We start from the raw sequence: 17,442 nt of genomic DNA on the forward strand, positions 1-17,442 counted from the left end.
GTATATACATTTTCGTGATTTGAGGAAATCGTATTGAAAAGGAACTGTTAAGATTAAAATCGTACTTACAGGGAATTTCCTACTTCAGCAGAGCAAGCAGTATTGGCCCAAACAGAAGATCCGGTCCTGAGATCTGGGCAGGCAGGATACCAATTGCCTTGCCAATTTCTATGTAAAATGCCTTGAGAAGATGGTACCGAGAACGACTGCAAAGATAATAATACAGTAATAATGTTTTACTAACTTCAATAATAACTCAAAATAGTACTTCAAGTTAAGAGTTTCAATCTCCAATAAAGTAAGGATAAACAAGAATGTTTCAATTAAAACTGAATACATTAAAATCCTTCAAACCAAATTGAATAATTTTTGTCGTTATCGTACATCAAATCTTTTGTATGTCTGTAATTAATCTTTGATATTTGCTCTTATTTAAAGTCCATGTACCTGACGATGTACATGTATTTGTGAAAATGCTCACGAGAGTAAAGAATGAATTAAATTGAATTGAATGAATATGGGAGAATGCACGTATACGGTTCAAAAGAATCTATGAATCAGAATATATGCGAACTTCTGAAGAATACCCTACAAATCATAGATATTATTGTATTGCAGTAGAACCCAATATGGTAACACATCAATATTGCAAAAATCAAGAGCTGCAAAAATAAGCAAAAAAAAAAAAATATTTGAATGGAAAAAACAAAGTATAGATTGATTATACATTTTAAGGAAGAGAATATTCAATGATTAATCTCAAGAATCAAGAATTTTATTTGTCGTTAATATTCACAAACTACATCATAGACAGTCAATACAAGTAACTGTCTGAAATGTTTAGACTATAATTTAATTTCAATAATAGAAGAAAAACTTCAATTATTATATAAAAGTAAGCTTAGTCGGTCTGGTTAACTCTTCAGTCTAAAAAGCTAAAAAGGTAATGTGAGCATCATCCGTAATAAACAAATGAATTACAAGTACCTATTCGATTGTGTAAGAGTGATTATAGATGCGTCAATCTATCTCGAAGCATTCATCAACAGAATACAGCCATTTCTCAATTAATAAATCGTTTAGGCTGATTCGAGTTGCGGCCTTCCTTCCCCCCGCCGATCAAGAGAGAAATGTCTCACCTCTTTTCTGCTGATTGTGCTCCTGAGTACGGAGCAGTCGGCTTCATCTTTGGCGTTGGGGCAGTGCGCGATTCCGTCACACCGCTGTTCGATCATCACACAAGTGGTGCGGGTTCCATCATGACTCCAGTCATCGCAGCTGAATGAGTCCTTTGGACAATCTTCAATCAAACAGCAAAAAACAATTCATCTATCTAAAAGAAAATCAAAATCCATTGAACATTTTTTAACGTTCAGATAAAATTCAAATATTGAATAAGATAAATCATTGATTAAAATAGTTCCCTTCAGAACACGTCACGAACACGCGTATCACGCTTTAAATCAGCTGATGCTATACTTATTATATATGTATTTGTACAGATATAGTAGGATACAGAGTTACAGATATAATAAGTAATATCGGGGCACCGAGCTTCGCTCGTTATTTTTATTTATTGATAAACAGAACACAATTTTCTAAAATGATCGTGTTTATATTTCACAGCTGGTTATAATGTCATCTTATGAATATCGGGGATGCGATATTTTGATTTTTCACATACTCACTCGCTTACCCAGTTTTTTACTATCAACAGCTGTTTCAGCCAAGGATGAATTATCCTTTTAATGTCGTTTAGCGAGTTTCCCCAAGGATGAGACCTAGTGCAATCGAATTTTTATATCATAAACCTACTAAGTTCAAAATTTCGTGAAAATCGTTAGAGCCGTTTTCGAGATCCGTTTAACATAAATAACCAGATATAAATATAAAAATACAGAAATTGCTCGCTTAATATAATAGGATAGCATCAGGTGATGTAAAGCGAAATGCGCGTGTTCGTAGTGCATTATGTCTGTACGCACCTCTACTGATTTACGAGGGTCATTTTTTTCAACCTCCAATTGGCAATAAATAAATGACGAATGTATACCATATATACAAGAATTTTATATTTTTCACCAAACGTTACTTACACTTATGATTATTCTTCAACTTATAATTATTCTTATTATTATGAATATTATTTAATTTCCGTGAAGGTTGAGACATTTTTCATACCAGAAGACCAGCCTACCAAAGCCATCTTTTTAAAATGCTACCGCCAAATAGGCTATGACTTTGTTTTGGAGCTCCTCGTTAATACGGAAGCTCTGCCCTCAAAGTCATGTCTCAGTTTGGGCAAAAGTTATAATTTAGTTATTAGTAGACAAGTCAGGTTTGTATGGTGGGTGATCGAAATTATCTTATTTGATTTTCTGGAGAAGCCATTTGGTTTCATGACCATTCAAGCACAACATTATCAGTCATAAGGTTTTTTGCGTACACTTGAATCATTTTTCGTTAGATTTATGCTGAACTATAACATTTTGCTTGCAAAAACAAATAACGCTACGTAACTATCACTTGACGCAAGACTCAAGTGAGGCGGCCATGTTTGTAAGTCTATAACTAACAACAATTGACGGTCTGGCCGCACCGATCACAGGGTGTTTGGTGGGGACGATAAGCTCTCTGTGAAAGACGCCCCCAACCGCCTGTCTGTGAAAAAATTACCCTCATATATTAATCTCATAATAAGAAGGAATTGGAGCTATTTGAAAAATGAGTGATTTTCAAATCACCACTGAAAAAAAGGTTGTTGTATCTATAAGAACAGTAAGAAGTTATTCAGTATAAAGCACAAAATGCTGTAATGTCTTGTATCGATTAGTTGCTAACAAACAGGACTGATTAAAATACTTGAATACTTTAATAATTACAACTAAGGATTGTATAAAAAAGAGCATAAATGAGCTTGAAAAGCTGAAATAATTTTCCCAACAAATTAGAACTTCACCAAGAAAATAAAATATAGGTAATCTTCGAACGATGAATTCTTAATGTGAATTCTACTCACGACCGCATCCCAATTCGTCCTCTCCATTCGGACAATCGAAGTACTTGTCGCAGAGACGACTCTTGTCGACGCGCTTCCGACACGGACACGACATTTCGTCACTTGCATCGCTGCAATCGACTCTGCCATCGCACACAGCTGACACCGCCACGCAGTCACCGTCCAAGCAGTTTATCTGGCCGTAATCACATTTCTGAACTGGTAAAGTACAAAACTAACATAAACAAAGAATATAGGTGATCACAGAGTTGTGGATAAAATGATGAAAATTATCATATATTTATAACTTAATTTAGACTCATGAGCATAAATTTTATTATAATTCAATACTGAAACAAATAGAGTGTAATCTGCTTTGAAGTAATAATACAAAAATAAAGTGAAGAAAATTTGAAATGCATATTTTTCTCATCCATAAAAATATTATTTATTCATCCTAAATTTCTATTTTATATTTTATCTATCCATCATAATACTTTCTAATGAATTGTTTAACTTGATATGTATTATGGTGGTTTTGAAATAACTAGATATAACAGATTGTAATAAATTTAGGTACTAAAAAGATTATAGAAGAATATTATAAAAGAATAGAAAAAAATATCAAGTTTGATAACTAGTCTGTTATTTAATAACTGTATGACATAAAAAATATGTATTATGGTGGTTTTGAAATAACTAGATATAACAGATTGTAATTTAGGTAGGCTACTAAAAAGATTATAGAAGAATATTATAAAAGAATAGAAAAAATATCAAGTTACACTAGTCTGTTATTTAATAACTGTATGACATAAAAAAAATATTATAATATTAATACATTTTTTCATTTCAGTTCATCCACTGACCTCCTACAAAAGGGGTATATGGATTTGTCAAATTTATACCACAAGAAAATGTGTGTTATCCTCTTAAACCTCCAACTTGAGGTTTGTAATATTCATTAAATTCCTCCACTGAATATGCACCAATTGACAGCAGTTTCCTTCTCAAAAGAATTCTAAATTTCCTCCCTGATAATTATTCTAAGTGAGATGGCAACAGGTTGTACATTCGAATACCTGAGCTCCGTACACCTCGTTCATACATGCTACTCTGCTACATGTTAATTGATTAACAGAAGAATAAATTATTATAATATTTGTGATAAAATGTACTTACATCAGTCATTCGCACAAGAAAACATTGCCAAAAGATGTTGTTTAACAACATCTCTCTACATCTCTACACGAACTGTAAACTATGTTGTGGTTGAAATTCTAAAAATCTCCTCAAAATGAACAGTAAAGATACTCCATGACTGCATCTAGAAATTAACTAGGACTAGGAGATCAGTTAAACTTAATTATATAGGAAATTGGAGCTATAATATGAAATTAGATTGTTGGATGATTATGTTAAAGTGTGCTACATACTTAGATACATCCTTGGATTGATGGTTTCATTGCTGCTTCGGTCGTGACTGTTGACTGGATAGTGTTCCTCGTCAGAATGCCGCGTCTCGGCCACACCGGGGACAGTGGGGAAGTTGACGGTGCGCAGGGAATCGAGAACATTGCACTCCAGTGTGGCAGGCTGACTGTCGACGACAGGAGCTTGAGGCTTCACTTCAATGCCCGAGGAGTACGGTAATCCAGGCATATCATAATATGAGTTGACATTCCCATTCGGAGCTAAATTTTTATAAGGAGCTAAACCTGGTTGCGGGGAGAACAACGGTCTACCACCATTAGCTGTAGGTATTATGTATGGATTGGGAGATGACATAGCAGTGGGTACATGAATAGCACGGCCGTCCATTTGGTTTCCATTCAATCCACTAGTTCCATAATTACTTTGTCTTGCGTTCAATATACATTGGTTGCATATAGTTTGCTGAGGGAGAGATTGCAATCCAAAATCATTACTAGGTAGTCTTTGGTAGTTAATATTTTCAAGATGTTTATTCTTGCAAGCAAGGTAGATATTATCACTGGTCTGACCATCGTCAGCAGTGGCTGGCTGTTGAGGGTAAGGATAGACTGATTGTGGCGATACGGATAGCTGCTGGCTTGTTTGTATTTTCTCGTAAGGACGACCGCCAGACGCGGAGATCCCTGGACCTGATGGTGGAATGAATGATGGCTGGTTGATGAATTTGTTTGTTTCAAAGCTGTAGGGATGATTTCTTTGACTACCCACATAATCAGTTAGGCCGGGTTCAGAGTCTATCGAGGGACCAGTAACTGAATAATAGTTGACGGTATTTGAAGATGCAGGAGGTTTTTCAGGTTTTATCTGATCCGATATACCTGTAGTTTGATTATTATTGTTTGGAGAGCAATTCACACAATGATTCATATTGTTTTCCTCCATCAACAAGGTAGTACACTTCCTGTAAATTTCATCCATAATTTTCTTTGTAAATTGTCTCTCGTCGACTGATAAATCTCCGGTCTGTTTCTTTATTTCTTCGATTAAATTTAAAAACTCTTTCAGTTTTAAAACGCAGTCATTGAAGCTCTTTATCTGTTTCATGAACTCATCATAAATGTAACTGATTTCAACGCTGTATCTTGACTCGATGCTTCTTCTTTTTCGACTACCGATATGATACTCATTTGCCAAATGATTTCTATCGAAAACTGTTTCACGCGAGTTGGGCGTCGATGACTTTGCCGATTCGACACCAGACATGTTCTTCTTTTCTTCGATTATGCTTAAAATCTGGCTTAATCCTTTAACAATATTCTCATTGACAACGTCTTCCAATTTGATGCCATCCACCTCATTATTTTTCAAATATTGTTTCAGCAAGTTGGTCTTCAATTGTGATGGACTGCTATCTTGTGATGAAAATTTCGAGCTTGAATTGGAATTAGCATCTTCGGGAATTGTGGAGGAGTTTGTATTGTCAGAGTGGCTGGAATTTAACAACACAGTTGTATTGCTTATTACAATTTGCGTTGTTGGATAAATTGCAAGAGCTGTTTCATTAGTCCCGTTCATTGGTATGTTTATGAATGGATTCGACCGTTCTAAACTGTGTGGTCTGATAAGAAGATGGAGAATTTGCGCTCCTCGCTCTACTTCTGTAATTGAAAAAAGAATAAATTATTCAGGAGTAATATTTGTACTACTTTAACCATTATTTTCAATGGAAATAGATGAGTTTAACAAATACTATTATTTTAGTAATTCATTGCTACAGAATGATGATAGTTAGCTTCTCACAATAATTAGTCTATCATTATATATTTTTCTTAAAATATAAAATAATTATTTCCTTTATTATTTAAAACTGAAGATAAGAGCAAGGACAATTGTAATTCAATAGATTCAAGTTATTTATTGTGATTATTTCATAAATTATATACAAAGGATAATGGCTATTCACAAAACATTAAAGCCTACATTTTAGCCATATCAAAGACATTGAACAAATGTTTCAGTACGGTAATTTAGCAACTGACAAAGTAGGTATTGGGATTATTCTGATTGATTAGTGGCTGGACTATGAAAAATAATTTTAATAAGAAAATTGCTTGTATGTCGAAGTTTCTAAAGAACAAATCCCGATTCATTTCTTAAAAATACAAAAAAATACCCTAGTAATTTATAGTAGAACTCCAATTATCCGAACTCTGATTATCCGAATCAATTTGAGAAGAAAGTAGGCTAAGCTTCCGATAGTTTCGGATATTTTTTGAAAGCATTGACTCTTATTTTTTTAGCGAACTTCGATTTATACAGTTAAGTATTTTTTAACCGGTCATAATTGAAGTAAATTATACTATAATATATTTAATAAAGGTATTTTTTTAAATTTTCTGTTTTTCTTTTAAGCTCCAATCATCCGAATAACTTGATTAACCGAATGAGGTCCGGTTCTAATCAATTCGGATAATTGGAGTTCTATTTTACATTCAAGATCATTAGGCAGCATCCGAATAATACAGTTTTGAAATTTAGAGAAAGTTTGTAAGTCAACTATGACTTTTTTCAAGTCAACTCATTTTACAAAAATAGAGCAAATGGTATAGCTGAGATTTAAAAGCACCGGCATATTTATTTCATTGATATGTTTCAAAAGTAGAAATCTTCGCAACATTTCGAGTGGATGGATAGATTGTTCTATTATAATTTATTTTACAAAAACAATTTAACAGATCATTTGAAAATAGAAAAATAGAATGTAACATGACTGTGATAGTAAAATAATTGTAATACGGTAATTACTTTATGGAAAATAATATAATAATTATTGTTGTATGCCTTAAAGGTCTACAGTACTTACTTTCCATGTTGATCAATAGAAACAGCGAAAGAGAAGTAATGTAGATGAGTCCAAGAAAGAATCCAAAAATCAGAGGCGTTAGGTTTCTGTGCGAACATTTGTAGTTTCCACACTTAGTGCAGTAACGCACTGACGGGTAGTGACTTTTCCATAACCTTTGCAAACAACCTGGTGGAAACAGCATAAAATATGGCAATATTATAACAATAAGTAGGCTAATAGCAGTAAGTTTTGCAATCAATAGTTATCTCAGACTAGTTTTAAATTTCAAGATGTATAGAATTTGTTGAGATGAGTTTTTTATTGAATAATTTGAATGAAAAATTATACTAAACTTCTAGTCTAGCGCCAAGATATCATCTGGTATCTAAGCTATACCATTCTTACTAAAGTGGACATATAATAGAACCTTTTTCACAAAGAAGGTAGACAAGTTTTTCAATTTTAATATTAAACATGTCTATCAAATAGGATTAAAGTTGAAGATAGTAATAGCCCAATCAGCATTCATCAGTCTCAAGTCCAGTTTACACTTTATTCTTCCACTTTTTCATTGTTATTTTCTATATGATCAGTCAAAAGGTATCAGAAAGAGTATTCACGTGAAGCGGATGGTTTTCCCAGCGGAAGACATTTGAAGGATTTTCCTTAATTCTTTCAATTAATCGTAAGAATTTGTCTTCCATATGAAAGACAATTTGAAAAGTCAAATTTTAACGGAAATTCTAATGCCTAAGTTCTAGACTCATGATTTGATAGAATATTGAGTAAATAAATTCACCTGGTGGACGATCATCCGTTGTCAGACCCACACTGCTTCCACCCAAGATGCTGTTCGTTTGGAAATTCTCTATCCCCAATTTGTGGAGGGAGTCCGATCGGCTGTTGTAAGCTAACATGGTTTCTATTCAGAAGGAAACCATACCTGTAATATCATTTCAAAAGTCAAAATCAAAAGTCTTCAAATAAAATAATATCTTCGGTATTTTAAAACGTGACAGGTTCAAATGATAAATTTATAAATAAAAAAGTGAGACAATTGAATAGAAAAAATAATGCATGATAGATATTTTCAATTCTGTACCCGTGCTCCTTGAGGCTGTATGGTACACTTTTTTATTTAAATTGGATAATCTTTTTCAATACAATTGTTAAGATTATTCTAAGATTGAGAAAAAGTGGAAACTGAAACTTTCAAGTGGTCTAATAAGCGAGTTATGGGTTGTTGAAGTGTTGAACTCAGTTTTCTTTCCACATCATAAACGGATTCGAATTTTCCATTTGCGTTTTTTTATACATTCAGTATATCATTGGCTTTGTTTTAATATGCGTTTTTTCGCGATTTATGCCAAAATAAACAAGTTATCGAATTTACAAAAGATTTTACTTTTTTATTTATGAACGATATGGGGAATAAAATGTTTTAGTTTGGAAAGATACATTTTTTTATTTTTAAGAGAAGTTCTGTTAATATAATCGAAACAATTTATGATCTGGAAAGAAAACGGAATGAGCACTTTAACGACCCATAACTCCCTTAACTCGCTTATTAGACCACTTAAAGATTTTAGTTGCCACTTTTTCTCACTCTTATAATGATCTTAACAATTATATTGAAAAAGATTATCCAATTTAAATAATAAAAATGTGTTCCGAACAGCCTTAAGGGTCCAATTAAAAATTTGACTAATCGCAAACTTGATACTGAAATCTTGAAGAGTTTAGAATAAGCATATAACCAGCCTCCATAAATTGAGAATCTATATGCAAAATTTCAGACGTGATGATGCATCATTCGTGAATTTCCTATCCCGTACGTGTGTGAACCAGTTGTTTACTTATTATATATAGTATAACATACAAGTATATGATATACAATATACAAGTCAAGTAGAACAATAAAAAATCTGGTGTGGCGCATTCACACAACTTTCCTTGCCGTTATGAAAATTGATCAACTGACGCTAATGTTCCCGCGCAACTCAAGACTACTATTTAAAGATCTAAGCCAGCTGGTGACAGGACATTAACGCTGCAGACACACGAAGTCTGCTATCTCTTCATAGTGAATGATTTAATAGAATCAACAGTTGCCAACAGTTTGCAATTGAAATGATAACATTTTCACGAATTTCAAGCTTATTTTCAATTTTAAGTGAAAATGTTACTAAACATTAATTGTAGAGATTTCCATGATCAATCTTTTCCACTTGAATTTTTTTGTTTAAACTGTATCTGAAGCCTGATAATTGGTAATCTAAAATCAAACTTTGCATAGATGGGGCGAAGCTCCTGAAATTTTTACAGATATGGGACTTGTGGCAGTTGATAGAGCTTATCAATGACTATTTTAGGTATGAATTTGATCAGAATCGTTGGAGCCGTTTTTGAGAAAATCGCGAAAAACCCGGTTTTTGACAACATTTTTGCCATTTTAGTCGCCTTCTTGAATTGCATTTGATCGAAATTGTTCGTGTCGAATCCTTATAGTGTAAGAACCTTAAGTTCCAGATTTCAAGTTATTTCGTTGATTGGGAGATGAGATATCGTGTACACAGACGCACATACACTCATACACACACACACACACACACACACACACACACACACACACACACACACACACACACATACAGACCAATACCAAAAAAACACTTTTTTGGACTCAGGGGACCTTGAAACGTATAGAAATTTAGAAATTGGGGTACATTAAATTTTTTGGAAAGCAATACTTTCCTTACCTATGGTAATAGGGCAAGGAAAGTAAAAAGAATACTTTCAATTGCGTTATTTCATTGAAATGAACGGAGAAAGTCGGTATAAATTTTAATGTTCAAAACTAATATGAGCAAATACTATTGTAAATTCCAAATAAAATAGTGCTAGTGATTTAATTTGTTTTCAATCAGTATCCTGTATACAGATAAAGAGAGCTTGTATGCTTCAAAAATTTCTAAAGAGATAGAAGATGAATGGTAAACCTCAAGCACCATTCCATTGACTGTACTGGTAATTCAATTCTGTGAGATTTTCTCATACATCTTTATTTGTGTATATTTATTTACTAACTGAATATTTTTGACACTTGATTTTTTTCGACAAACTGAATATTATTTTTGACACGTGATTTTTTACGAATATTCTACCAATTCTTTATAAATAACATTCCATCTACTTAATGTATTTAAATAATTACCGTTGACTGAAGTGAGATTAACTCTAAAACTCATGCATTTTCATGTATACTAATTTCAATGGTTTCTTCTCTGTATGGTGATTACAAGAATATACTCCTAACTATTAATGTGTTTATTCAATCTTGCATTTTAACGAAACTGCATAAGCATATAAAAAATATAACTTTCGTATTAAGTCTCTCTGACTCACTTAATTTAGTTCGTTCCAATTCAAGTAATATCATAGCCACCTCTAATAAAAGGCCCTGGCCTACGATATTGCAACGTCGCAGTGTAGGCCAAGAATCTAATACATGATTGGTGAAAAAGATCAGCTGGGATTTTTAAAAATCTTTTTCACCAATCATGTAATAGATTCTAGACCTACGTTGCAATATCGTAGGCCGGGGCCTTGTATTAGAGGTGGCTATGATATTACTTGAATTGAAGCGAACTAAATTAAGTGAGTCAGAGAGACTTAATACGAAAGTTATATTGTTTATATGCTTATGAAGTTTCGTTAAAATGCAAGATTGAATAAACACATTAATAGTTAGGAGTATATTCTTGTAATCACCATACAGACAGAGAAGAAACCATTAAAATTAGTATACATGAAGGTGCCGATATACAGTTATTACAATAATGCGATAATATACCGGTACAGTCTGTGATGGTATGACATGTGACATGGTTAGGCCTACATTGAACTCAAATTGAAAAAGTTTTGTTGCCTACTAATAACAATATTTTTCAACCACATATTTAACAATTCACCAAAAGTTTCTTGAGTCAGAATTCTTGAAAGATGAATAATATTTTATTTCTACAACATGTAATGCTTTTCCCAGAGATATTTTTTTGTGAATTGATTTTATTTATTTATGTTACAAAAATAACATTGGTAGGTGAAATACTATTATCCTTGGTAACTGAAGAAAGAGAAGTCGCAGATAATTAGTTAGATTATAATTTTATCATGCTTTAAATGATTGAGTTGGTTCTATTCACTATGAATCATCCCAAATCGTTATAAGTTACAGATGAGAGAAAAAACATTTTTCTATTACCGTAATATTAAATAAAACTATTCTGTCAACTGTAATGTTTCATTCACTTAATATTATTTATGGTAATTAATTTATTACGGAACCTCAATTGGATTTTAGAATATATGGACCTTCTCAGATTTAGATTATTAAGGTATCAATATAAGACAGCTTGCTATAACTTATGTATATATCTTATCACACATAGTATTTATTAATTGGAATTATAATATATGATTACATGCATAGGATTGAATTACTCAAATATTTTTTATTATTAAAATGAAACTGGAAACTCACCGGGAAAACAGGGCAGGTTCTTGAGTATACACTACAAAGGTAGAAACTACGGTATTTTCTGCAACGCAATCTGAAAACTAATCCAATAATGAAACCAATAATTTGGGAAAACAGTTGAGAATTAACAGCGCAGCATTAATTTAGAACAGTAGACTCATCAATGCTGTAAGAAATGAGTTACAATATTTCATTTAGTCAGAATTACTGAGTAAGCAGGCAGGCCTAATGCAAAACTATGTCATCAAGCGTATTCCATGATACAATGTTTTCGAGTATATAGTATCATTCTGATAGAGAATAAATTGTTGACCCATAGGTTAGCTTAAAAATAGCTACCGTTACTAATCACTTAACAATATCAATATATTTTTTTCAAATACGAATACTTTCATACAATAGTACTTCGAGAAGGATGCAATATTTTACAGAATACACAAATCGAAACCATTCTATTCCAAGAGTGCATGGATTTTATTTTTAATTCATTTATATGAATTTTATTCCAAGAGTTCCAAATCGAAACCATTTTAAAGCAAGAGTGCATGTTTTCATGACCATTTCACTTTGACCATTGTGAGTCTTGTAAGGTCATTCATAATTAAAAAATGAATCTAAGAGAAAAAATATTTTGAAAAATGCTCAAAAAATGTTTTATTATGAAAGAATAACTAATTTAATTGATTCAGAATTCAAGATACCAGTGTTTTTACTCACCAGTTTTGCCATATTCGATGACAGATGTAGACTGTAAAGTTTCTCAAGTAAACAAAGCTCCAGCATTGTTTTAATAAACTGAAAAGTTTTATTATAGCCGAAACTTCAACTATTGCTCCTCACAATCCCTTGACTGTGTAGTTGATGACTAGTCATAAACATTTATCCATTGTTATCAATTATTTTTTCAGATTTCAGTTCTCGTAAATGTTTTTTGAAGTAAGTTTGAGAGGAGATTTCAAAAAAATAGCAGTGATATTTGCTATGATAGTAAAAGTGATTGATTATCATATTCAGTGTTTTCACAATTCTGAGGTCTAAACCGATGGTTAAAGAATGTTAATGTTTGTGGGGGGGGGGGTGAGTTTCTACTCAACTAAGTTCAATTTCAACCGATCCACATTGTTACTGGTACATAGAAGTACAATAAATATCTATTTATTTTACAGAGTTACTTGATGATAGCATCAAAGGTACTACTGATTCTATTTGAGAAAAAAATATTTGCCAAATTAAAGTGAGACGACCACTTCCATTAACATTTCAAATGTTTGAGATATTTCATTCGTTTGAAGACGTTATTATGAAAATAGTATATACTACTACCTTATTGACTCATGATTCACATTATTGTTCCTATTGGATGCCTTTAAAAGGATAAGTTCATTGACCACACCATTCATAGCTTGTATTGTTCACAAATTATTCGGATCGTATTCGTTTATTATTGGTATCTGTATTTTACAAGTTGAATTTTTGGGTATTTTTTCAAGATAAGGTCTTGGGTAAGAGAGCAATAGATAAAGTAGCATTCAAGTTGAAGTAGAAGTACCTACTGCAGAGTAAGAGTATTTTTTTAAGAAAAAGTTGACTAATAAATGCTCTACTAGAATCCTAGAAATTCATAATTAATTACTGTATTCATTTTTGCAAATCAGGCATGTTAAGCTATAAATTTAATTTGCATGCTAAAACAGTCTCATATAATTATTACAAGTAAATATTGTAGACGGATTTGTGTTTTCAAGTATTGCAGAATTTATCGTAACATGATAAAACTAAAACTCTCTTTTAAATTTCAATTGAAGTTGAAGCACAGAAACACCAAATTAATACAGCAATTATTGGAAATAATTCCAGATATATGATTATAAAAAATGAATCTTCAATACTAGGTTTGGAGAACCCATGACTGTTCACTGTTGAAATTCGTGAATTTACTAAAGCCTCTGGCGGAGTTTTTAATAGTATTGAGTTTTCCATAACAACATCAAAGGAGTGATAACAAAGAAACGAATGAAGTTACGTGAGACTAACTAGTTTTGGGTAGGATAAGCATTGATTAGCGACAATATTCAATAGTAAATTTTATACAGATCTCCAAATGATGATAAATTATAAAAAATGATGAAGATTTAAGACCAACATATATTAGTTCCCGTATCGAATAGTAAAAGTAATTTAACGCTGTAAATGATTTTCCAGTGATACTTCAAAATTCCAGTGTTTCAAATTATATACATTCTTATAAATTTATTTTATTGCGGATGATACCCACATGAGCTTTTTGAGTGTGCGTGGGCAATGGAACTTCAGTTATCAGTTATCAGAGTAGCAAAGTAGAAAAATAGGACATGACTGGTGAATATCAATTACGTGATGTATTAGAACATTTTTAAAATAAAAGTCGGCATAATTTTTGTTTGTAGCTAAGAAACATTAAATCATAACAAAGAGGTGTGGTAATGTAATGCTATAAATTTAGGTGAGAAATTCGCTTGACAGCGCATTATTTCATTATTTTGAATGTAACCTGCTCATTCATTATACCTTAAAAGTAGTCAAAGAGATATTATGACATTCATTTGTTGAGCTAGAAATTTTTCATGACACAGATTAGAATAGATAAAGAGAAATAGAGTATGAGAGAACAGAATACGGATTACTGAATTTTAATTCAGTAATTTTATTCATCTATCTCTAAGATAGATGATTAACTATGATTAATTATTTGCAACAATACAAAACTATGCATGAAGATTCTGTAAATCAAGATTAATACCAGAGCTGAGTGGAAAGGCTTTGATTTTTATGTGGATTACAAGTATGATAAGGAGGTTTGATAATTTACACCTGTGTGAGTTAGGAAAATAATTGAAGATTTAGAAAAACATTGGGACAAAATCTGAATTATTGAGGTTAGAAAAAATGATAATTTTCTTGTATTAATATTGAAATCAATAAAAAGTTGGAATGTATGAACTCAACTGAAAAATAATGAATTATAATTGACCGAGCGAAGTGAGGTCTAAGATTCAAGTCGACGGTTTGGCATTTCTCTATGGTATGTTTATATGTTGCGCATTTACGGTGAAGCGCGGTAATAGATTTTCATGAAATTTGTCAGGTATGTTCCTTTTTTAAATGCGCGTCGACGTATATACAAGGTTTTTGGAAATTTTGCATTTCAAGGATAATATAAAAGGGAAAAGGAGCCTCCTTCATACGCCAATATTAGAGTAAAAATCGTACTATAGAATTATTCATCATAAATCAGCTGACAAGTGATTACACAGATGTGTGGAGAAGCCAGTCTATTGCTGTATTTCCATAAGGTCTATAGTTTCAATCAGGTACTTGTGGATGAGAATACTGCGTGAGGTCTACTGTTCACAGATAACTACTAGTTTTAAAAGTATTGGTCATTAAATAAATTTATTAATGTCACAGATTGGTTTCATGTCATTCAATAGAATAGACAAAACTCTCATTGACATTGACATGCATATAAAAAAGTGCAGCTCTTATAATATGGTAACTATCGATATTCTTGAAATATATAATAGATATATTATTAATTATAAACTAACGATAAATTATTTAAGAACATTATAAACTAGTAGTTCTGTGAACAGTAGACCTCACGCAGTATTCTCATTCACAAGTACCTGATGTCACCTGTTTTGAATGTTAACAAACTCAGTTCACGTTTGAATTTGTATTCCATTATGATATAATTCATCCAGTTCCGTGATAAACTTTCCATTTGATGATAATTAATTTTTACAATCAAAAATATTATAATTTTTTCATCATTATTTAGTTAATTTGATTATTTTTAATCACCTATTAAATAAGTTTTATCGAATGTGAGAATATTGATACTGATGGGCACGCATTACCATTTATGATATTACCATGACTGCAAAACAAAATATTGAAACCAAAGACCATTAAGATGCATACCTCTTTAAGGTAGGCGCACACAAATCGTCATCGGACGGACGGACGGCACGCATCGGACGATTAGATTTGATGCATTGTTTTCAATTGGAGTGCGAATACCTATACGATGCGGATAAGTATGCGCAATCCAATTGAAAACTATGCATAAAATCCAATCGTCCGATCGGTGCCGTCCGTCCGATGACGATCTGTGTGCACCTACCTTTAAGGTCTTTGATTGAAACTATAGACCTTATAGAAATACGGAAATAGACTGGCTTCTTCAGACATCTATGAAATAACTTGTCTTGCTCACTTGTCAGCTGATTGATTATGAATAATAATTATTCTATAGTCCGATTAATCCTATTTTCAGAGTAGATGATATACAGTAGAGATATCGGAGTATGGAGGAATTTATTGGAGGACCTTTTCATACTATCCTTAGAATACAAAATTTCAAAAATCCTTGTGTATACATCGACACGCAATTGAAAAAGGAATATTTCTGCCAAATCTCATACAATTCTATCAACGCGTTTGGCCGTAATTGCGTTACATATAGACAGACAAAAGAAAATCCGAGTTAAAACATAGACCTCACTAGGTTCGGTCAATTATAGAAGATGAGATGTCAAGTAAAAACGCCATGTAACATGTAAAGAGTGAAGAAATTTCTTATCGATTATCTGAGGATTTGAACATAGAAGAATCTCTACATCCTTCAGATATGTTATGCTTATTGCATATGTTGGTTTTTAAAGGAATAACAGTTAACTATGGTGCCTGCGAAAATATGGTGAGCTGGACCCCATGCTCAAACAATTTATCAGAGAGCATGGATGCTTGCACATCGTCTCTCACCTACAACTGCAAGCTCATAATGTGAAGGAGTATGGGTCTCTTTTTATTTGAACAATTCATTGTCATGAATGATAAATTGACAGGAGCTGATAAATAATTTCTGAAAAAATAATGAATTTCACCGAGTGAAATTGATGTTAAACTGTGAATGTGACAAACTTTACCAAAGACAATATTGTAGCTGTTATGATGGAGGATGGACTTGACCTGAATGGGAGGAGTTCTCCCATGATATCAGGGCTACAAGCTGACTAAGGAAACATAATTTCTCACAGATAAGTGTATGTAAATTGTTCAAGATAATTTGCAATTCAAGTTTCATTAGACAATAGATTAAGGGCCGGTTTCTAGGACACTTATTAAATTTAATGGACCATAGATGAGTATGAATGGACCATATACATGAGCATGAATGGACCACATACATGAGTATCAATCGACCATTACAATGATACTCATGTACGGTGAAGCGCGGTAATAGATTTTCATGAAATTTGTCAGGTATGTTCCTTTTTTAAATGCGCGTCGACGTATATACAAGGTTTTTGGAAATTTTGCATTTCAAGGATAATATAAAAGGAAAAAGGAGCCTCCTTCATACGCCACAATTAGAGTAAAATTCGTACTATAGAATTATTCATCATAAATCAGCTGACAAGTGATTACACAGAGAAGCCAGTCTATTGCTGTATTTCCATAAGGTCTATGAGTTTCAGTGGATGAGAATACTGCGTGATGTCTACTGTTCACAGAGAACTACTAGTTTTAAAAGTATTGGTCATTAAATAAATTATTGTCACAGATTGGTTTCATGTCATT

The 17,442-nt window shown here is 32.4% G+C and overlaps 1 protein-coding gene across 1 annotated transcript in view; it reads right to left on the bottom strand.

Moving 5' to 3' along the window:
• Window positions 1-12,079, bottom strand: part of LOC111048626 (serine protease nudel) — a 35,395-nt gene extending 23,316 nt beyond the window's left edge. Inside the window, exons 1-7 of the mRNA XM_039421301.1 lie at window positions 11,821-12,079; window positions 8,077-8,220; window positions 7,296-7,463; window positions 4,435-6,090; window positions 3,020-3,217; window positions 1,140-1,300; window positions 70-206 (exon numbers count right to left, since the gene is read on the bottom strand). Coding sequence (XP_039277235.1) covers window positions 70-206; window positions 1,140-1,300; window positions 3,020-3,217; window positions 4,435-6,090; window positions 7,296-7,463; window positions 8,077-8,194 — 2,438 coding nt within the window. The 5' untranslated portion in view covers window positions 8,195-8,220; window positions 11,821-12,079. The remainder of the gene's footprint in view (window positions 1-69; window positions 207-1,139; window positions 1,301-3,019; window positions 3,218-4,434; window positions 6,091-7,295; window positions 7,464-8,076; window positions 8,221-11,820) is intronic.
• Window positions 12,080-17,442: the final 5,363 nt, after the last annotated feature.

The sequence above is a fragment of the Nilaparvata lugens genome, chromosome 1 (genome assembly GCF_014356525.2).
Source record: "Nilaparvata lugens isolate BPH chromosome 1, ASM1435652v1, whole genome shotgun sequence".
In the NCBI taxonomy this organism is placed as follows: domain Eukaryota; kingdom Metazoa; phylum Arthropoda; class Insecta; order Hemiptera; family Delphacidae; genus Nilaparvata; species Nilaparvata lugens.